Source organism: Archocentrus centrarchus, chromosome 4, assembly GCF_007364275.1.
Source record: "Archocentrus centrarchus isolate MPI-CPG fArcCen1 chromosome 4, fArcCen1, whole genome shotgun sequence".
Classification (NCBI taxonomy): domain Eukaryota; kingdom Metazoa; phylum Chordata; class Actinopteri; order Cichliformes; family Cichlidae; genus Archocentrus; species Archocentrus centrarchus.
The window spans coordinates 1,565,803-1,586,912 of NC_044349.1; the positions used below are offsets into that span (position 1 = coordinate 1,565,803).

The 21,110-nt window shown below is 44.7% G+C and overlaps 2 protein-coding genes across 5 annotated transcripts in view; one reads left to right on the top strand and one right to left on the bottom strand.

The window, feature by feature from the left end:
- tbl1xr1a (TBL1X/Y related 1a) overlaps positions 1-11,763 on the top strand; it is a 56,355-nt gene extending 44,592 nt beyond the window's left edge. Inside the window, exons 3-16 of one of the 2 annotated variants that reach the window (XM_030726804.1) lie at positions 405-506; positions 3,574-3,719; positions 4,023-4,248; positions 4,421-4,553; positions 5,176-5,317; positions 6,932-6,995; positions 7,218-7,315; positions 7,401-7,461; positions 7,545-7,666; positions 7,752-7,826; positions 8,048-8,175; positions 8,766-8,931; positions 9,020-9,121; positions 9,198-11,763. In XM_030726804.1, the coding sequence (XP_030582664.1) occupies positions 449-506; positions 3,574-3,719; positions 4,023-4,248; positions 4,421-4,553; positions 5,176-5,317; positions 6,932-6,995; positions 7,218-7,315; positions 7,401-7,461; positions 7,545-7,666; positions 7,752-7,826; positions 8,048-8,175; positions 8,766-8,931; positions 9,020-9,121; positions 9,198-9,224 (1,548 nt within the window). In that variant the 5' untranslated portion in view covers positions 405-448 and the 3' untranslated portion in view covers positions 9,225-11,763. The remainder of the gene's footprint in view (positions 1-404; positions 507-3,573; positions 3,720-4,022; positions 4,249-4,420; positions 4,554-5,175; positions 5,318-6,931; positions 6,996-7,217; positions 7,316-7,400; positions 7,462-7,544; positions 7,667-7,751; positions 7,827-8,047; positions 8,176-8,765; positions 8,932-9,019; positions 9,122-9,197) is intronic. The other variant, XM_030726805.1, reaches the window with a different exon arrangement.
- A 2,364-nt stretch (positions 11,764-14,127) lies between these two features.
- LOC115778558 (uncharacterized) overlaps positions 14,128-21,110 on the bottom strand; it is a 90,392-nt gene continuing 83,409 nt past the window's right edge. For all 3 annotated transcript variants that reach the window (XM_030726646.1, XM_030726648.1, XM_030726647.1), the window contains 5 exons: positions 19,808-19,922; positions 19,017-19,119; positions 16,806-16,875; positions 16,619-16,722; positions 14,128-16,406 (listed from right to left, as the gene is read on the bottom strand). In XM_030726646.1, coding sequence (XP_030582506.1) covers positions 16,196-16,406; positions 16,619-16,722; positions 16,806-16,875; positions 19,017-19,119; positions 19,808-19,922 — 603 coding nt within the window. In that variant the 3' untranslated portion in view covers positions 14,128-16,195. The remainder of the gene's footprint in view (positions 16,407-16,618; positions 16,723-16,805; positions 16,876-19,016; positions 19,120-19,807; positions 19,923-21,110) is intronic.

A 21,110-nucleotide genomic window follows, 5' to 3' on the forward strand; every position in this document is an offset into this window, starting at 1 on the left:
CGCAATGACTAAAACGCAGACAAACAGTAAAACGATGACACTGCATCAGATGACTCGACTCTCAGGCATGCAGCTGCCCCGGTCTCAGCGAGTGCCTCATCACGCTCGTTCAGAAACATGATATAATTTCTGGTGCTAAAATGCATTTTCACTTTCTTTGTCCATTATATTTGGTCTAAGCAATTAAAAAAAATGACAGGTCTGATGGGTCTGTCAGAAACATGGCGCTCTGAGGGGAGCAATACAAGGCAAAGGTCATGTGATCACGTGGCAGACTGAAGCAGCTGTGGGCTACGTGCTCGAAGCTCTGCAGTCACTTCCTTTTCACAGTAACAAACTAACGTGAATGAGCTTGTTTCCGTGGCGGTGTGCCCCTCACTGATGACCCTCTCTCTGTTTTCCAGGCTAGGTTTGTGCGTGCTGACCTCATGGTGTAACAGGAGTAAAGATGAGCATTAGCAGTGATGAGGTCAACTTCCTGGTCTACAGATACCTACAGGAGTCAGGTATCCTGCTCAGATTCTTCTGTTCTTCATGTCTTTGGGGCTTCATCTGTCTTTAGAAAACCAACATAAATCATTAACATTTTTCCCATTTTTGAAGAGTTCTTTGCTTTTCTGCTTTTTATTATATTATTATTATTATTATTGTCAGCCTTTGTTGATGATAACTGATGATAGCTCTTAAGTTTGTTACAAACAAGTAAATTCAAAAAGTGAAAGATGAAAAGCATTCAGCTTATTTTTTTCTTTAAGAGAATCATTAAAAAATAGAAAATTACATTTTATTTTATTTATTATTTATTTGTTTGGCTGGAATTTAAATTTTTCTGTGTTGTGGTTTAAAATTGAGAGGAATCGGTTTCTCTTTTTCCTCATGTCAGCTTGTGATATAGGTGGTAGGTGCAGTCGTGTCAGTTTGACGGGTCATCTCGGCCACTGTGTACACACAACAGAGTCAGCGTGGTGCTGCTTGCAGTGTAAAAGCAGAATAATGTGACTGTGAGCAGGACGGAGAGCCCAGCCTGTCTGCAGACATCATCATACAGCAGGACTGCTGCCTGTCAGCTCTGTTACAGAGAAACCAGGAGAAAAGCAGTGAAGGTTAAGGAGGCTCGCAGCTCCTCAGTGATGATGTCTCAACCCTGTTTCTGAGTTCGAGCATCCTTTTTAAATGTGCAGCGCTCCTTTATCTCTCTCTTTTAAATAGTCCGCTCTCATTCTGGGCCTCTCCAGCTTGTTATTACCACTCATGTGCAGCAGGTCTGTAAGATAAGCCAATGGGCTCTCAGTGTCCCAGACACCAAATATTTGAACACTTGCAGAGAGCATCGCTCTGGGGCTTTTTTCTTTAATAGAAAATAATCCAAAGCACACAGCATCATATTAATGAGTGACCCCGTGCTGCAGATGTTCTCAGATGTTCTCTTGGCTGAAGTTTGCTCTTCTTCCTGCCATATTGAGAACAATGTAATCTTCATCCAGCATCTTCCCTGTGCTAATGTATTTATAGTGGGCCAACCACAGCTCTGTAGCAGCCCAACTTCACCAACCCTCCAGAGTTCACTGGTATTCAGTTCTTCCATCTTCATTTATATGCAGAGTTATATTAGTGCTGCATGAGTTAGCGTTTCTTTAAAGAAATGTCTCACTCAGAACATGGTGTACCATCTCTAGATGTCAAAAGGCTAGCTAACTTAATCTGAATGGTCTAAACCTGGATATTAAACTTTAAGAGAAGAGCCACGCTCATGGTTTTAACCCTCAGTGTTGGTTTGCTTTTATTGGACCTGGAAGTGGCCGACGTGGAGAGCAGATCGTAAGCTCACCGTAACTTTATGAAATAACAGCAATTTCCATTTAAGTTTTTATTTGTTTGATCCTGACTCAAAGACTGAAATTAGCACCCTGGAATGACCGTCTGCAGACTGTTATGGGTTCTTCAATTCAATTTTATTTATATAGCGCCAAATCACAACAGTCGCCTCAAGGCATTTTATATTGTAGGTAAAGACCCTACAATAATACAGAGAAAACCCAAAAATCATACGACCCCCTGTGAGCAGCACTTGGTGACAGTGGGAAGGAAAAACTCCCTTTAACAGGAAGAAACCTCCATTAGAACCAGGCTCAGGGAGGGGGGGGATCATCTGCTGAGGGGGGGAGAGACAGAGATTAATAATAACTAATGATTAAATGCAGAGTGAGGTATAAACAGAGCAAAGAATAAACACTCAGTGCATCATGGGAATCCCCCAGCAGACTAGGCCTATAGCAGCATAACTAAGGGAGGGTTCAGGGTCACCTGATCCAGCCCTAACTATAAGCTTGATCATAAAGGAAAGTTTTAAGCCTAATCTTAAAACTAGAGAGGGTGTCTGTCTCCTGAATCCAAAAAAAAACTAGCTGAAGGCTCTGCCTCCCATTCTGCTCTCAAGTTCTTCATCACAACTGCAATGACAGATTACCCATGGACCTTTATAAGGTGCATGGTTGGTCATAGAGATTTGAACTGGAGTCAGTAGGTTGGAAGGCATCATTTAGAGGATGTAGACAGAAGCAGCTCTGAAAGACCATCTAGAATCTGTTTTTTCCTCCACTCACTGCTCTGCTGCTGCTGAGAGGAAAACTTTGGCTGGACAGAGTGGGACCTGTTGATCCCACACTTGGAAAATCTCCTTGTGTACATCAGTGAGAGCAGCCCCAGCTGTGGATTTACAGCTAATGAATCAGAGGCTCTGAAAAACATGGACGAGTTTCACCTCCCCCGAAATCATGTGAAAGAAAAGAGTGTGAAAGCTGACCTCCACACCGCCATCGCACAATAACAGGAAATATCCACAGCTTCACACATGTAAACAAATACAGCTGGTAGTGCAGTCAGCTGGTATTTCTGGATTTGGGGCAGCAGGTATATGGATCACTGATACCTGAGCCAGAACAAATCAGCTAAATCATTAGAAGAGAGCTGATGGGTTTGAGATTTAATCTCACCCAAAGCGTTGATCCTTTTTTCTCCACGTACACTGAAATGTAACCAGTCATTATTAATATTTCCTTTACCAGTTACATCTTAAAGAGACATACTCCACTATCTGGATTAGATCATTCCATTTGCTTAGTGCATATATTTTAAATGTTGCCACATTTGTATGAAGACATTTTTATGCTTCAGTGTCAGCTGTAAACAGAGGCCCATGGGTCCGTCCTGTGAACAGTCCCTCAGCAGCAGCAGCAGGTCTATTGTTTGAATCCAGATGTTATCTGCAGTGTCACACAGGTGAGGGGGCATGCAGCTATGATGCAGTAATTCTGGTTCTGCAGCAGCAAAGGCTTCAGAAACAGTTAGAAGCCAGAGGTCAAGTATTTTCTTCATTAATCCGCTGACTGTTGAGGGTCTGTAACAGTCATTACTGCAAAAATCTCCCCCCAAAACGAGTTACTCTATAAAAAATGCTCAAAGATCAAAAAGGGTGAAAACGATTTCTGACAGTGGAGAAAACACAGCTTGTGTTTCTTCACTGTGTTCCAATCAAAGGCAGTAATATTTACCCTGATATTCTCTCCTCTCCAGGGTTCTCCCACTCAGCGTTTACCTTTGGTATAGAGTCTCACATCAGCCAGTCCAACATCAATGGTGCTCTGGTTCCCCCTGCTGCCCTGATCAGCATCATCCAGAAGGGCCTGCAGTACGTGGAGGCTGAAGTCAGCATCAATGAGGTGGGACGCAAACAAAGAACCATTCTGCTCTTTTTTCTTTTAGGTTTTTATTGATTCAGGAGCTCTAAAATACAAATACTCTAAAAGACACATAACATATATTTCCAGCAGGAACTGAAGGATTAACATCTGTTGTCTTTTCTACATTTTTTTTTCTTTCTTAATTGGACTATCCCGATGACCTTTGCATATTAATCTGAGGGGTGATAAATATGATATAGACAGAAGTCTGTTTCTTTGCCTGTCCCACCACCTTCTGGTCTTCCTCTGTGTCTCCGCTCTAACCGATTTCTTGCCGTGTAGGATGGCACGTTATTTGACGGCCGGCCCATTGAGTCCCTGTCCCTGATCGATGCGGTGATGCCCGATGTGGTTCAGACGAGGCAGCAGGCTTACCGAGACAAAATGGCCCAGCAGCAGGCCGCGGCTTCAGCGCCAGCGTCGGCCACCGGGGGCAGCATCGCGGGCAATGCCAAGAATGGAGAGAACACTGCCAACGGGGAGGAGAACGGAGCCCACGCCTTAGCAAGTGAGGGAAATGATGCTTAAGATGAATGTTTTTTGGAATTGGGGAATTCTTCTGAGAGCTTTTGTTGTGACTTCATGTTATTAATCAAAATGGTGAAAAATGACTACATTTATGTTTTCACTCATTTGCTTTGTGGGTTTTTATGTCTGACCCATCCAAACTCTGTGCTCAGATAATCACGCAGACCTGATGGAAGTAGATGGAGATGTGGAGATCCCTCAGAACAAAGCCATGGTCCTGAGGGGCCATGAGTCAGAAGTCTTTATCTGTGCCTGGAACCCAGTCAGCGACCTGCTGGCATCGGGGTGAGTCTCCCTTCCAGTTTTCTATCATGTTCATGTCATAAAATAAGAAGAGCGATAAGATGGAACAGAGAAAGATGCTTCAGCTTGTTACCTTTTGTGTATCAGTGACATAGACATGGACAAACTTTGTCATTCAAAATTGCACCATGCAGTGAGCATTAGAACGAGAGCGTCTCACCTGAGGAGAACAGTCAGAATTGTCTGGGTCAGTGATGTCAAGAGACGACTTTAGCTGCTAAAAAAGAGTCACAGCTTACAGCACAGTGTCACTTTATCCTGAGTATTATCCCCATTTACTCAAGAGGCTTCTGTGGTTGACTCAGTGCACCATCTTCTGGTACAAATTGGTATTACATGAAAGTGCAGCCTGACCCTATGTTAACTTCAGTTGATATCTCTTCAACACATGAAGCAAATGTTCTGGACATGAAGTCAAAGTTGTTTCAGATTCACACTTTGTTTTGACATATTTTCAGTGCAGCATTCGCGCCCAGTTCAAATTCATCATGTTTCAGATTTATAACAAATATCTTTGCTTCATACAGTTAATATGTAAAAGTGTGCCATCGTTTTAAAGGTGGGTTTTCCTGATTGTGTGTGTGTGTGTGTGTGTGTGTGTCAGGTCTGGCGATTCGACAGCTCGTATTTGGAACCTGAGTGAGAACAGTACAAGCAGCTCCACACAGCTGGTCCTGAGGCACTGCATACGAGAGGGAGGACAAGATGTCCCCAGCAACAAAGACGTCACCTCACTAGACTGGAATGTGAGTATGCGCGCACACACACACACACACACACACTGTGTGAATGTAATGTGAGTCACCCTACTTGGTTGTATTAATTCACAATCTGTAACCTCGAGAAATTTGTGGAGGACTGGAGATATTTCTGAATATCAAAGTGCTGTTTGATGTTTTCTCTGGTTGTTTTTAATATTTTGTGCCATTTTTAAAACCCTTTAGAAGGTGCTTATTGTTGTGTACACCTCAACATGAGGCATGCATTAGAAAGCAAATACAGGCTGTACTGCATGTACAGTCCCAAAGTGTGGAAATAATAATGTTTGATGTTAGATAAGACTTAAAATAGAGGAGCCATCATCAGCTTTGATTTAAGGCTGCTGCAGTTCATTTAGTTATTTTACCCAAACAGCAGGGCTGGGTGGATCCCCACCACGGTCAGCTGGATGAAGGTAACGCCACTGCCTGCTGTGACCGTCAGTGCCTGCTTGTTGCCACTGTTAGACCGAGACGCCCTGAAGTGTTTTTACTTTGCATTGCTCCACTCTGGTGGCAACTCTGTTGCCATGACTACGCATCAGCTCTGACTCAACGTGGCTTCATTGTTGCTGTCACACAGTTCTGTGTAAAACTGGTCCATGTGCGCCTTTTATGCACACGTTCCTCACAAAGACTCCCAACAATCACCTAACAACAAGGCAACAATGTAGCTAGCTAAATGTGACCGCCAGCTTTCAAAGCTGCTCAGACTGCAGCTTGTTTTTCTCTTGTAAGCCTTCTGGTTAATTTATCTGACGTGTTCGTATGTGACTGTGATGCAGATGGTTTATCAGTTACCTGCTGAGGTTTGTCCTTCTGAGTGGCTGCACTTTTCAGAAGAGTTTACAAGGATGACCATCAGATGTGTTGGGTTACGGCCACATGCTGAAACTTAGGAATCAAAAGGCTGAACTGGAATTTATCAGGAAGGTTCTGGAGCACAGTTTTGTGGACAGATGGAAACATGAAGGCCTGCAGGGCTGGACCTGTCACATCTGATGGTGGCAGAGGATGGCAGCAGCAGACTAAATTTAGCAGAGTGTAGTTTTTGTTTTAATGTGTGTAAAGTTTGGCCTGAGCTCCATCCTGCAACAAGACTGTACCCAAACCCACTCCCCATCACCCAATCTCAGACTGAGCAGTGAGGTTCTTGAAACCCTCAGGGCCCATTCAGGTATTTCCAAAGAAGATACTAAACTTCTTATTCCTCACTGACTTAAAGTCAGCAACAAAATGCTGAAGTTGAGTATTTTACTGTATTTGTCTCACTTCTTGTGCTTAAAAGAGAACCTGTAGGTGCAAATACAGAGTGCAGAAAAGCTGAACTAAAGAGTGAGCGTGTGGTGAGCATTTTAACAGCTGAAGTAATCAGACAGGATTCTTCCTTCAGTCTGGCCTCTGGGACATAAATCTGAGCCAAAGGCAGTCAGAAATTTCCTGGAAAGCATCCACACTGATGGAGAAAACAGATGAGCTGACGCTCATTCAGCCTGAAATATTTGGACAAATACTGAAGAACAGGACACATGGGTCAGTAAATGGGTCTAAAATCAGGTACTTATTTAAATTCACCCCCCCTTCTCTCTCTCTCTCTGGCAGAGCGAGGGAACGCTGTTAGCGACAGGCTCCTATGACGGCTTTGCCAGAATATGGACAAAAGATGGTGAGATGAGTTTAATTTATGTTTCTGGGGAATTTGGTGTAATCTCAGGAATGCTGTGGGAATTGTAGGCCTGAATGTTATCCTGGTTTAGTTGAACAATGCTGCCACCTAGAGGCAGGTTTGTAGAATGCAGTTTGTACTGTTAGGAGTTACTGATTTAGGCCTTTAAATATTTCCCCATTTGTTTTTTTGAGCACTGACAGGTTTTGCTCTGCTCCACAGGTAACCTGGCCAGCACTCTGGGCCAGCACAAAGGTCCCATCTTTGCCCTTAAGTGGAACAAAAAAGGCAATTTTATCCTGAGCGCAGGAGTAGACAAGGTAAACCCAGAAACCAGCTCCAGTGATAATCAACATTTCTGATTTATTCTGCATAGTCACAGTCGGTGTGCTCCTCTCCTGACAGACAACAATCATATGGGATGCTCATACAGGAGAAGCCAAACAGCAGTTTCCTTTCCACTCAGGTAAAAGAAAAAAAAGAAGGAAAGCGTCTCTTCTCTGAGTTTTGCCTCTTTCTTTCTAACGTCGCTCTCTCCGTCCTCCACAGCTCCGGCACTAGACGTGGACTGGCAGAGTAACAATACGTTTGCCTCCTGTAGCACAGACATGTGCATCCACGTCTGTAAACTGGGACAGGACCGACCCATTAAAACATTCCAGGGACACACAGTGAGTGATTTGTGTTGGTGTAACTTCCTAAACACACCTGTCACATGCAGGATGATTTAATGCTTCGTCTCCTCGCTTCTCCCAGAACGAAGTAAATGCAATCAAGTGGGATCCAACAGGGAACCTTCTAGCCTCCTGCTCAGATGACATGACGCTGAAGGTGAGTCACAGCTCTTTGCTTAAAAGTGAAGAATTTAATGATTACAGCATACAGGACATAAGAATATATAAAGTCCACCTTTTATACCGTACTGGAAAAAGTGTTTCAGGGCAGCTTTCAGGCTTTGTGAACTCTTAGTAGATGGCTACTGGAAATGTAATAATTAGATTGTACTAAAATAGAAAGTTTTTAGTTTTCTTGAAGACTTTCTGTCTCTACAGATCTGGAGTATGAAGCAGGACTCGTGTGTCCACGACCTGCAGGCCCACAGCAAAGAAATCTACACCATCAAATGGAGTCCCACTGGCCCTGGAACAAACAATCCCAGCGCTAACCTCATGCTAGCCAGGTAGGTGTAAAGATGTAAAGAGCACCGGGGGCTCGCTCAGCCCGGATAAGACTGGATTTGAAACACTGATGTGTAACAGCTTCCTGTTACCTGTGGTGGCTGAACCACTCTGTGACTGGGCAACCTCTGATACTCCGTTAACCTGGAACCTCTTAATGCTAACCACTCCTACTGGCAATTTAAAATCTCCAGTTAACCCCACTAACTGCATGTGTTTGGACTGTGGGAGGAAACTGAGAGAACGTGCAAACTCAGAAAGGCTCATGGCCAAGGTGGATTTGAACCCAGGACCTTCTTGCTGTGAGGCAGCAGTGCTAACCACCGCGCTGCAGACTTGAATTAGTCAGTGCTGTTGCATGACTGTATTTGCTGTGTAACCAGCTCATGAGTGTGTGGTAAAAACATACATGTATCCATGTGCCTGAGCTGGGCCAGCTGACATTTTTACTACATTTTAAGATTTGATTCCTGCATTCAGAGAGTGACAGTCTTACAGTCTCCCGCAGTAAAAGCTGCATTTATGCACATTTTTTGTGAATATGCGAGATACCTGTAAGCGTCCTGATTGGCCCTTTTTTTGGATTCCACAGTGCATCGTTTGATTCCACAGTCCGTCTTTGGGACGTGGATAGAGGCATCTGCATCCACACGCTGACCAAACACCAGGAGCCCGTCTACAGTGTGGCTTTCAGCCCCGACGGGCGCCATCTGGCCAGCGGCTCTTTTGACAAATGTGTGCACATCTGGAATACACAGGTAGGAGGACGGCGTTGCGTGTGCTAGTCAAAGCTCTGTGAAAGGAAACGTTTGATTAAAATGATGCCTGTATGTGCCATGTCTGCAGACGGGAGCTTTAGTCCACAGTTACAGAGGAACGGGGGGAATCTTTGAGGTCTGCTGGAACGCAGCCGGGGATAAAGTGGGAGCCAGCGCATCAGACGGATCCGTAAGTCCACGCGTGACTTTCCATGCTTTTATTGTGATAGTCACAGACTAACGGACCGACCTCTGCTCTGTTCCAGGTGTGTGTATTAGACCTTCGGAAATAGTGCTGCCGTTTGTTGGAAGCCATGGACCGACCATGAATGTGTACATAGCCAAATGACTGTCCCTGCCTGCCCTGCCCTGCGTACTGCTCATGCTTACGACTTCGGCCCCGCCCACCGACAGGAAGCAGGGAACAGGAACAGGAAGCGAGCACCCGACACAGCAGGTCCAGACACGGGGATGAACGGACACACAGATGGATAAACGTGCGGATGGACGCGGCCCTCTCTGTCTGCGCAGACTCTTAAAGAGATGCAGGAGGGACGCGGCGAAAAACGGAAAAAAAAAACAAAAAACTGATAGACAAAAAAAAGTTACAGATCCGTATATGTACCAAAATTTGGAAGCTGTTTTGCTTTTTTCGATCTTTAAACCATGCTCATCGTCATCAAAATGAAAAACTATGAAAAAGTGTTGATCTTTGTTACTAGTTGGATCTCTTTGTGCGGACATATCTCCACAACAAAAATAGGATGGCACTTAGTTTTTTTAAAATTTCAGATCTCTTGTTTCAATGTTTTTATATTTTCTATCATCGTGGGGAAGTGGTGCAGGGTGTGGGGGGGGGCTCGGTTAGGTTTTACATGCTTAGGACGACAGACACGCAGGCAGACATACTCGAACACACGCCAAACCGTTAAGAAGAGCAGCATCCCGCCTCGATTTCCAAACAGCGAAAGGTTTTTCTTCTTCGTGTGTTTCAGTGACTCCTGCCTGCAGCTGTGAGCGGGTCCTGTGGTTAAATGCAGTACGGAAAGGTTCCTCCTTCGTGCTTCTACACAGGCACATCAAACAGGCCACGATCCTTTTACCCCTCTGATGAAAACATTCTGACTGTTGCCTTCAGGAAGTCCCGGCCCAAACACACAAATGTACAAGAATAACTACGCAAACATCTTGACCGTCTCAGACCTAAAGTGTGCTACTGAAAGAACTCAGCATCACAGAGTCTGTGCTGCCGGACTCTGTGATACCTGCCGAGGGCCGAGCCAAAGAAAGCTGAGAGTGTCGCCGCATCCAAGACAGTTACATAAATAAATACGCGGTGCCCAACGTGGAAACGTTTGCTTTCTTATTGGCTGGACGGCTGTTGTAGAGTTAAAGTCAGATGGTGTGCACGTTTAGCCTCGTAGCTCCTTGTTTGCATCAGTTTCATTCTGGTACCGGTGAAGCTGATGGAAACGAACCATTACATCATTCTGACTCATCGCTGACAGCTGTTCCTTTTTTCTTCCAAATGTGACATCATCAGCAGGAAGTGTGCACATGCTTCCTGCTGATAATAATCATAACTCCCTTTTTACGTTAAGGCGTCCACATTGAGTCTACACGCCAGTGCCACTGACAGCATTTAGACCTGTGCAGTGTGCCTCTGTTTCACTGCAGTTCTGCCGCCTGAACACTAGGTGGCGATGGAGTTTCTTTCTTTGAGTTGATCCATTCTCTCCCAGCTGATCTGAAAAATGGAGGCATTAGTAATAGTGGCCAGAAATGCGTACATTGAATCAATGACGGCGAAGAGGCCACGAACATCGTGCCCTACGGTGATGCAGCAAGTTATGATGTTAGTTACGGCCGTTATAGCGTCTCTGTGGAGTGTGACGCCACTGTTAGGTGGACCATCTAAAACAGATGTCAAACTCCCGGCTCCGCCCCCTACTTCCGGCCTGCGAATTGATGTCAAAAATAAGATACAATTTGGCCCTTTAAGTTACTTTTTTGACATTTCGCCTTCCCCTCCAATTAAGAGGGTTAAGCAGGCTGAGAGTTTGACACCCCTGATCTGTTTCAGAATGATAGAAAATGGCAGGAAGTACATGAGGTCCATTGTACAGAGTACTTTCAGACGCTGCCTCAGTCTGCTCTAAAAATCCACTTTAATCAAAGTTCCCAGCTCAGCTCTGAAAACAGTCATTCCTTGGCTTTGCCCTCCCAGTGGCTTCAGAAAAGTCCCTAAAATATTTTTATAATCAAAACTTTAGGGTTTTTGTTTTTTTTTTAAAACAATTTTTTAAATAAATGGTCAGATTGTCCCTGGCAGGCAGGCGGGCTGCTCAGAGCGACCCTTTAGATCAGGAGGAACTCATCAGAGGCACCGAAGGACAAACACACAGCTAAGAAGTCACAGCGTGACAGTTTTGGTGAATCCAAAGTAAAACATGAAGCTGCATCTTTTAGCTCATCGCCCTCTCTCCATCGTTCTTGGTTCTTAAGCACCAAAAATTCAGCTTAAATTTTCGTGTCACGGTCCCTGCTGACGGCGTTTTATACTCTTTTAAAGACAGATTTAACGTTTTTGTAATTTCTTTGTAGATCTGAAGAAAAAATGTGAATTGATTTATTGGCAGTGTTAATTTCCATGTTGAATAAATTTTAAAGGTTTGTCTTTGTTACTCTGATGCAGACAGTAAAGGTCGACCCTGTAATGTAAGGCTTTCTGCGCTGAGCTGTCATTATGAAGGCACCTTGCCTGGGGAGTGTTTTCCCAGGACCGGATCACCACTAAATTTATGTTTTAATAAAGAAATGTTTTACTTTTTATTTTTGCTCGACTCCATTTGGGAAGCTTTGTCCCGGAATCGGTTCGTCCTGAAAATCCATAAAACATAAGACTGCAGTTTCTTTGGGAGCGCTGCTCTGGGAGCAGATCGTTGGCTGAGTATGGAGTTATATTTGTATCCGTGATCAATGCAGGACGTGTTTAACACGAGTTTTCTCTCCAAAATAGAAACTTAACCTGTGAACAAAGAGCTGCTTGAAGGCCAGACCCTCTATAAAACACTCAAACTCTTGAGGGGTGTTTTTCAGCAGTCTGAACTCTGATTGGACGAATGCTTCTCGTTTAGCTTCGGCACCCAGATTTCAAACTGAAGCCAACATGGTGGCTTGTTATGCTTCACAGGTGGCAGAGCGCTCAAAAGTCACACCTGACTGTTGGGCACCTCCTCCATACCTGTGCAGGAGCTCAGAGACTCTCAGCAATTGGAAAAGACCAGATCTGTCACCTTTAAACGGTTAGAAGACTGCTGATGTCACAGTTCTCATGAGAAACGGCTTTAAGCTATGCAACTGCTGAATCTTTCTTCAGATCACATCACAGCAGTGTTTCCATTCACCCGAATGCAGCAGGTAAAATTTAGGACAAGCTGAAACAACTATAACTCCATGCTTGAGTTAAACCTCCGAACCAAAGAACTGATCCGAGACAAAATCTTAATTGGCCAAAAAGGTGCGTAAATAAATGCAACTTAAGAGGTTTAATGAAACCAGAAGCTGCCTCTGGGAAAAGTTTGTATGACTGCAAATGAGCTGATTCTCCCTCCATCCCTCTGATAAATTTCTACTACTGGACTCTCAGAGATTTCATGTGTTCCCGTTTAAAGTCTGATATTTTGTACTTTTCTTCTCTGTACTTAAAGTACTCAAGTGTTGAAATTTGTCCTAACATGTCATGCGCCCCCCCCCCCTCAATTCGGCCAAAGTCGCGGCGTCAGCCCGGCGGCACCTGCGACGAGCTCCCCGAGCCTGTTTTTTCTCTGCAGTTCGCATCACTTTCATGTGTCATCATTTAAGTCTGATCAGTGAAACTTACGTGCAGAATAAAATATATTTTGATAAGAGCTTTGTGTTATTTGTGTGTCTGTAAGCGTGTCGGTGCTGAAATAACACCAAAGAGTTCGATTCAGCAGCAGTCGTGAAGCCACGTTTTTAATTCATGTCAAACAAAAATAATAAATCAGTAAATCTTTGAATCCAAGCATCCTCATGCTGCTGCAGGGGCATGCTGCACTCAGGTTTTTCAGACTGGGAAACTCGGGTGGGAGAGAATTTGGAAGTTGGAGTCACGGGGACGTCAAACATTAAATTATCTTATTTGTAGGATTTGATCTTTTAAGCAGTGAAGAGGCCGGCACTACGAAGCTGGACTGGGGGGGTTCTTACTCACTTCAGGTTTAATCCTGTCCTGTCACTGTCACACATGTGGCCGCCTTCTTACTGGAGTACCTACTCTGCAGGCCTAACCTGCTTCAGAGCAGGTAAAGAATCACCGACTGACCAATCAGTGCTCAGAAAAACCGCGTTGTCATCATTCCTGAAGACAGCGTCTAACTGCACAGGTAAAGCACACGTTTCACTACCTGCTCTCAGACCATTTAACCCCCCCCCCCCCATGTTGGGGGTGAGAAGACAGAAAACAGCGTCAGCAGAGGAACTGGTTTAAATTATGTGTGCGCTTTATGTGGTTAGTAAACCTGGAAAAGTTGGCACAAAAAAAGCAGGTAAGGAGGCTGCCCTGCAGATGTTATACAAGCACAACAGGTGGAGGCCTCAGGTGGACTGTTTTATATCAGTATTTTAAGGCTTACAGAAAACAAGTGCTTTAAAGTTGTTTGAAAGCAGCACTTTAAAAAGCAGCTCAGCAGGTCGCGCCTAATACTCGGTTTCTTAGTGATGGAGAGAAAGTCTCTAAAGACTTTATGCACAGAGGTCTGAGGGATCTGCTGGGAACGGTGATGGTAGGAGGTGATTTTTGTTGATCTCTCATCTCAGACTTAACCTGCTCCAGTAAGAAGTGAACCACCTCTGTAACCCTTAAAAACCAGGACTAAACCTGAAGTTACCCCTAAACCCCAAATCCTGCTTCAGGCCTCAGAAATCAGTAATCGGCTACCTGCCTATAATAAGCACGAATAATAATAAATAACTGAATTATTCTAGGTTGAAGGTTTGGTTTGTGCATTGGGAGGCTAAGCAGGGAGCTCATGCCTGAATCAAAATTTCCTGCATTTGTGAACATGCGAACAGACCACTGGGAGCCTCTCTAGTCTAACTTTTCACTGTGCACACTGCTGCGCGGGGGGGGGGGGGGGGGGGGGGGGGGTGTCAGTGCACAGCAATACTGTTGGCATGAAATAATGCAGACTGCACAGGAGTCTGAAAACCCCTGCAGGAGAGATCTGCCCATGTCATGACTATAAAAATTACTGTACTATTCCACATTACTGTTTGAATAAATATCTTTTTCTGCTCTGCATAAGGCATTGAGGAGAAGATCTGTAACAAAGTATTAACCAGCACTGTGCAGAAGTTTCTAATGTTTATGCTCGTCCATCAGACACAGTGTAAGCAGCCCAAATTCATTGTGCAGCAGGATGACGGCTCCGAACAGCCAGCCAACAAGAACCAGAAGTCCTGGAACAGATGGTGCGACACCCGCAGAACTCGGATGGAGTGAGTGGGATTACATGAAGAGCCAGAAAACAAGGCGGCCTAAATCCACATGAGAACTGCTGGGATTCCTGGAACATCCCACCTGAAAAGTTACCTAAACGAAGACGCGGAAGCACCGATTTAAAGGCAGAGGGTGCTCACACCGAGCTCTGGTTTCTCTCCACGTCACTTCGTATGAAGTTAACAGCTGATAAATAAAAACTGCTTCTTCTCAAACTTCATCGCTTTACTCGTCTGAAACTTTTGCACAGCGCTGTGAATTTAACTGCAGTTCTACCAGATGCATAAAACTCCACACGCTTACAGGCTGAAATGTTTGATCTCAGATTGAATCTCTTTTTCATCACACAGACTCAGAAGCAACAACTGCAGCCCGGCTAACAGGAAGTTTAACTCTCAGTTTAAAAGAGAGCTCAAAAGCTCAGCTGAATACAAACTAAACACAGCCATGAAAAATTGTGCTATTGTACAGTAGAGATCAAAATTAGAGAACCAAGTCGAGGCTGTTTCCAATTTAAAGTGATCAGGAATAAAGGGGATGCTACTGAAGCACAAAAAATGATCTTTAATGAGTTTCTAAAAAGACCTGTGATCAAGACTAGTTCTCCGGGATCCTCTGGGATCTGACAGATCCTATAAAACTGGAAAATCATTTTGAAAGTTGGAGAATTGCTGGTTGTTGATGGTGGCTGGTTCAAAGAGCACCGACTGCTAGAATATTCTAGCATTTTACAGCGAAAACGCTCGTCATCCATATCAGACGAATGCAAAGGAGAGCAGCATGAAAGCCTCGGGTTTGATTCGGGGCTGGAGCTCGAGTCATTTGCCAAATCACTGCTGAACAGGCAGAAGGGTCTTTGTTAGCATCTCTGCACCCGAACGGCTGCTCTGCAGCGACCAATCAGAAGGCTTGACTGAAATCTGCTGAGGAACAGAAGACCTGGTCCACGTCACTTTAATGAGTTTGATTTTAGCTGGTTCAGAAGCGTCACGCACCCACACCTGCCGGTTGAGTTTGGGGAGGGAAGATGATGGAGGGTGGCTGCTTTCTGCAGCAAAGGTTGAGCCCCTCAGCAAGGTGAATGCTAATGTTTAGCAGAAGCTCCTTCAACCACAGATTACTCCCTCCCTGACATCAGCTCCTAATCAGCCAACAATATTTATGCAAGACAATACTCCTGAATCACCCCGCAGAACCGGTAAAGCACTTCCTCACAGCTGCTAAGACTGAAATAATGAAACGGCTAACCCGGAGTCCTGATCTGAACCCAATCGAGAACCTCTGGATGACTGCTGAGGACGATGTTATGGCTAAAAAATCCACAATTACTGGACTGAGGAAAAGAGGCTCTGGTAACATCCACAGGTGCAGATCTGCTGGTCATTCCCATTAAAATGGCTTCTTACTGGTTTTTCTAATCTGTTATTATCACTAATTTCATTTTTAAATATCTCATTTTATGCCAACAGCAACTTTTCTCTAATTTTGATCGCTGCAGTTAACAGTACAGGAACATTTTTGTTTCATTTTGGATAAAAAATTTTGATCTCTACTGTGTAGTTACTGTAGCAAGGATGGGGAGATAAAAGAGCGCCCCCTGCAGCTCTTCCTGTTAGATTGATACATGATTTAAGGGAAAGTGCAGTGCAAAAAAAAAAACAAAAACACAAAGGCGTTAAGCTGGTCATTTTGGCAACTTCAGCTCCTACCGGTGTGTGTGTGTTAACTAGCTGCTTAGGGTCAGAGCAGGGCGGACAGATTGGCCGCTGCTAAGCTCCCCGTCAGATTGTAAACGTGTGGCTCCTCATCGCGGCTGTAGAAATGCAGATAATGAGCCAGATCCGCCAGGGTCTGCAGGACGTCGTAGGTTACTGCAAACAGGAAGTAGGTGGGCAGCAACCAGCTAAGGCTGAACACGCAGTCACCCAGTGGCAGAGGGACAGCGAGCTGTCTGGAAGGACAAGGACGGAGTAAAGAGGGAATACATTACTGTCACTGAACCTCACTGACCTGAAATGAAGAGCTGAGACGAGCTCCAGTTAAACTATGTGCTGTGCAACCAAACTCTAACTCAGAGCTGTTTTTGGAAATGAAAACTGCTGAAGTTTAAAAAAGAACTTTTATTTTAAAGTGAATCCAATCCTGAACATCACAGATACTCACTGGAATCTGTCCTCTCTGGATTCTCTCAGCATGATGAAGACAAACAGTCCCACTTCAGTGTTGAGGGAGAACGACACAACTTTGTCCAACATGACAACAAAACCCTGAAGCAGATGGAAAACACGGATGACTGGCAGAATTCCAGACAGCAGCCATTACTCTGTGTGTGTGTGTGTGTGTTATTTACCCTGGGATCACACACCGACACAATAAAGATGACAATGAATCCGAGCAGTGACATGAATCCTTTGGCCATGCTGGAAGGAAGAAAAAAAGAGAAGCATGAAATTAAGTTAATCAGTCGGCGTCTGAAGAGCGTTTCAGATGAATTATGTGTCAAAGCCACAGATCGTCCTCTTCCTCATTTATGTGAAGGGAGAGAGAAAACACACTGCAGATTAAATTATAAAGCAGAGAAAGAGAGAACCTGAGTAAACAGCCTGTGAAATCAGCTCGAGTGGCTTTTTGGTGCAAATGTGGTGCAAGAGGAGTGAAACGTTCAAGTCTTTGCACCCAAAGTGAATTTCCTCAATAGGTTGATGCAGTGTTTACATTCTCCTTTAAATTAAAATTATGACGAGACAAACGTGTAGCCTGTGGGCGCGGCACACGATCTGAGCAGCGACTCCTGAGTTTGAAACTTCTCGGTCGAAGCTACGAGCTTTTCTTTTCTCTCCTCAGTGAAATAACTGCAGACTCTGGGAGCTCCTCTCAGGTTAAGGTTTGTTTAACCTACGTGGGTTAAACAAACCTTGGAAACATATTTGGGTTTCTCTGGAAAATTAGGAAGCCCGGATGATTTGGGAACCCCCAAAGAGAGCCATCATAGGGGCTAAACTTCAGAGGATGAGGGCAGCATGTGACACCAGACCATCACCAGTCACTTCTTTCCAAGCTATGTAAGCTCAAAGGAACCACGGTGCATTTCTTATAAAGACATAAGACTGGATCAACTCAGGGAAGATGCCATGATAGGTTTCCAGACATTCCCACAGGGAAGGAGAAAGGGGGCATCCAGCCAAAGCAAAACCACTTTTATGAAGAGGAGCACGGGCTGGTACTTCAGGGTGAATCTGAACTTACTGCAGTCACCCCGGCTCCCAGAAGCTGTTAAAAATGGGGGAGGAGGGCTCTGAAGAAGCACCTCAAAGGAAAGAGACAAAGTACCAGCAGCTGGCCCAAGATTGATGGAAAAAGGGCGAACAGCAGGTCTGTTTGCTCTGGTATGAGAGGGACGACACCAGCTGGAAGCCTTGTGGAGAGGAGCAGTGACCTGGACACCAGTGTGAGTGTGTGGAGAAGGATCCCACTGTTGGGAGTCAGCTGAGTTCCTGAGCGAAGAAACCTGGAAGCATCTGCGTGGCAGCTAAATGCAAAGGAATTATTACCTCCTCCAGCACAGAATGCATCGGACCGTCCTTCATAAAAGTAAAGAAGTGATGCATCATCTGACTGTTCACCAAAACAAATGATCCACATAACTCACGGTGATGTAAATCACTGCTGTGTTTTCCATTGTTTGTCATAAATGTTGAGAACCTTCAACAATTTTTCAACCCAACGGGAAAAATATTAATTCGAAGCTAAAATCTGAGGCCATCAGTTTGAGTGTCGCAGCCTCGGAGATTATTATTACTAGTTGTGTCTTGAAAGCCTTAATAAAAGGAAGGAGATACTCTGGATCTCTGGTTGGGAGAGATGATGTGAATGGACAGGAGGGGCACACTCCACCCTCAGTAATGATGTCATATCCACCTGGCTGTCCACATGAACAGTTCTGAAGGTTGGGTGACCCCTGATGACCTCTCCACTTGGTCATTTTTATTACTTATTTGAATTCGTGAAAATTGTTACATTCATACAATTATGAATATTTTCACACATGCACTGCAGCCCTGAACTGAGTCTTTTTCTGCACATCACCCAAAGGACGTGCACGTGAGAGCGCGAGCGTCTGATGCAACCGGTGGTCCATCTTTAACCTGGCAGCTCTCTGCATGCTTCGATTGTGCTGATGTGAGAACTGAGCGGTCTTCACTGATAGCCGGAGGGAATCACGTGTATCCAGGCAGCACCCTCTCCTAAACCGCACGGACTGTTTCCAGTAACATGCAAAAAGAACCACTTCCTGCTGTGTGCCACACCTGAGGCAGGAAAACATCCCCACGTGACTCTCCCGAAATCATCTTTGAACAACTTTAACTTGTGTTTAAAGTGGAATTAAAATGATAGCAATCACACAGCTGATTCGCTGCTGCTCACAAACTTTTACATAAGAACAGCTGATGATGATGATGCTCTCTGGCACACGAAACTTTACCATCAGGTGTGTGCGTCCCCTCAAACTGAGCCACACATCAGGCTCTCCAAACTAAACCCTTTGCCTCCCCATCGTCACCTTCGTGCTGAGCAGATGTGCTGTTTATTTGGCAACTTTGGCTCCCAGACTTTAGTCAGCCACTCCAGCCTGCTGCTCCACAGCGAGCTCACCAGACCATCAACTGAAAGACATACAAGCAGTCGGTCAAAGCAAAATACTTCACGCCTGTAAATTCTTATTTCTACTTGTTTAAGTAAAAATAATCTAAACTAGAGGAACAGACAGCTGCACTGAGATGAACCACTAGCATTTCCATGTCCACTGCTTTCTCTTTTACTCCTATAATATTGAGCACAGAGCAAACAGCAGCAACCTCCAGGCCTGAAAAATAATACAGAAGCACCAAAAGATTTGCTGAATTTTACCCTGAGCCTGGCTCCAATAGTAACTCAGTCCCATACCCCCCCCCCATGTGAAAATGTGCCAGTGAATGCTGTGTTTACAGCCTGGTATGTGTTCACACAGGTGGTCTGACAATTAATGTGGCTTTTTGTGACGTTAGCAGCTTGTCCAGTGACAGTTTTATCTGAATGTTAATTACCACTAATCAGCACGTATCTAGGCCCGTGTTACCACCCATGCTACAGTCTACAGATGCACCTCGCTAACCAAGGTTGCCACAGTTCTCTGACAGCGCGGCACTCCACACACTTGGCCAAATATAGCTGCTAAAACACCAATGTTGCTGCAGCCCAAATGCTAATATGCTAATAGTGAAAGTTCAAAATGGGACTACCCCAAACCAGTGGTGACGTCACAGTGGCTACCTCCTCCTTTCATGAGCAGTTTATGTGGATTAGTAAACTTACTGGTGTGCTTCATAGCAGATCCCATGACCAGGAAGGACACGGTGACGCTGATGGCTATGAACACCTGGATCAGCTCAGCCACCCAGGAATACGCCCTGTAACGTTCATTAATGATCTACAGGGAATGCCGGGGGGGGGGGGGTGATGGATGGTGGTGGGTGTGGAAAATGAGGACACAACAAGAAGCTTAATATTTCATAACACCGAGCTGACCGAAGCTTCCACTATCACGTCTGATGGTGTATTTTTTTAATTTGTTGCTGCTGCTAGTGTAACATTTATAGAATAAATGGGAGCTCTGCGTTTACGTTTCAGCCTCTTTTTTAAAAAAAAAATGAAATTAATTTCCCAATGCAGATGCAGGTGATCGAACATAACACAAACGGTTAAATGAGAAGGACTCGCTCTGTAATGTGTTTTACACAGAGCTCCGATTCAGTTGCGTCTGCTCCTCTTTATCGGCCCATCGCTGCAGCTGCAGCCAACAAGCCACGAGCTTAGCAATGCTTCAGAGATGGTCTGCATATCAAAGCTTTCTAGCAGGACGTCGCAGATAGCACGTTTTTGACAGCAGTAATATTTCTGGGATTTTTAGTGTATTTTGTGAGGGTCTTGTAAAATATGACTGCCTGCTATTCTGAAACCTTTTAATTTTCCATTCATTTACACAGGTCTCAGCTTTCATGTTGGTGCAGCAGTGCTTGGTGGTACAGTGAAAAGCCATGCATGGATTACGGTTGATTGGGACCAGGATCATGTGCGCTCACGCCTTGTTGTATCTGTTGTCACAGTGGAAGTCCATCTGTGACGTTATTGTTGGTTGCACCATTTAAAGCTGCAGTGCTGCACTAACTCCGTAGAGGGGATGAATTTTGTCCGAGCATGTTTGCAGACCAGAGGAGGTCCCACCTCAAGCCCTACAGCAAACTGCATCCAATGGATGAAGCTGATGGATGCAGAGCTGCACAAAAACCTGCAGACTTTTGGATGTCTGTTTGTATAAAATTTAATTTCAGTCAGGAAGCTTCATTCTTGCTTTAGTTTGATAACGTGTGGATTTTACATTAAATTTAATTCTGCCGAGTTATTTTCTCTCTAAAGAGATCAGGTCAGGATGGCTCCACTGTGCAATCTGACTGCTAATTAGTTTCTGAGCCAGGCCGAGCCACTACGGCTAATTGCAGCATGTTTCTGTTAGCCCACAGGAAGCTGTTAGCAGGGTAGAATCACTGTTTCTTGTATTGTACGCAGTACAAACACACTGTGATCGCATCTTTCTGCCGTTGAGCTCAGCAAAAACTAT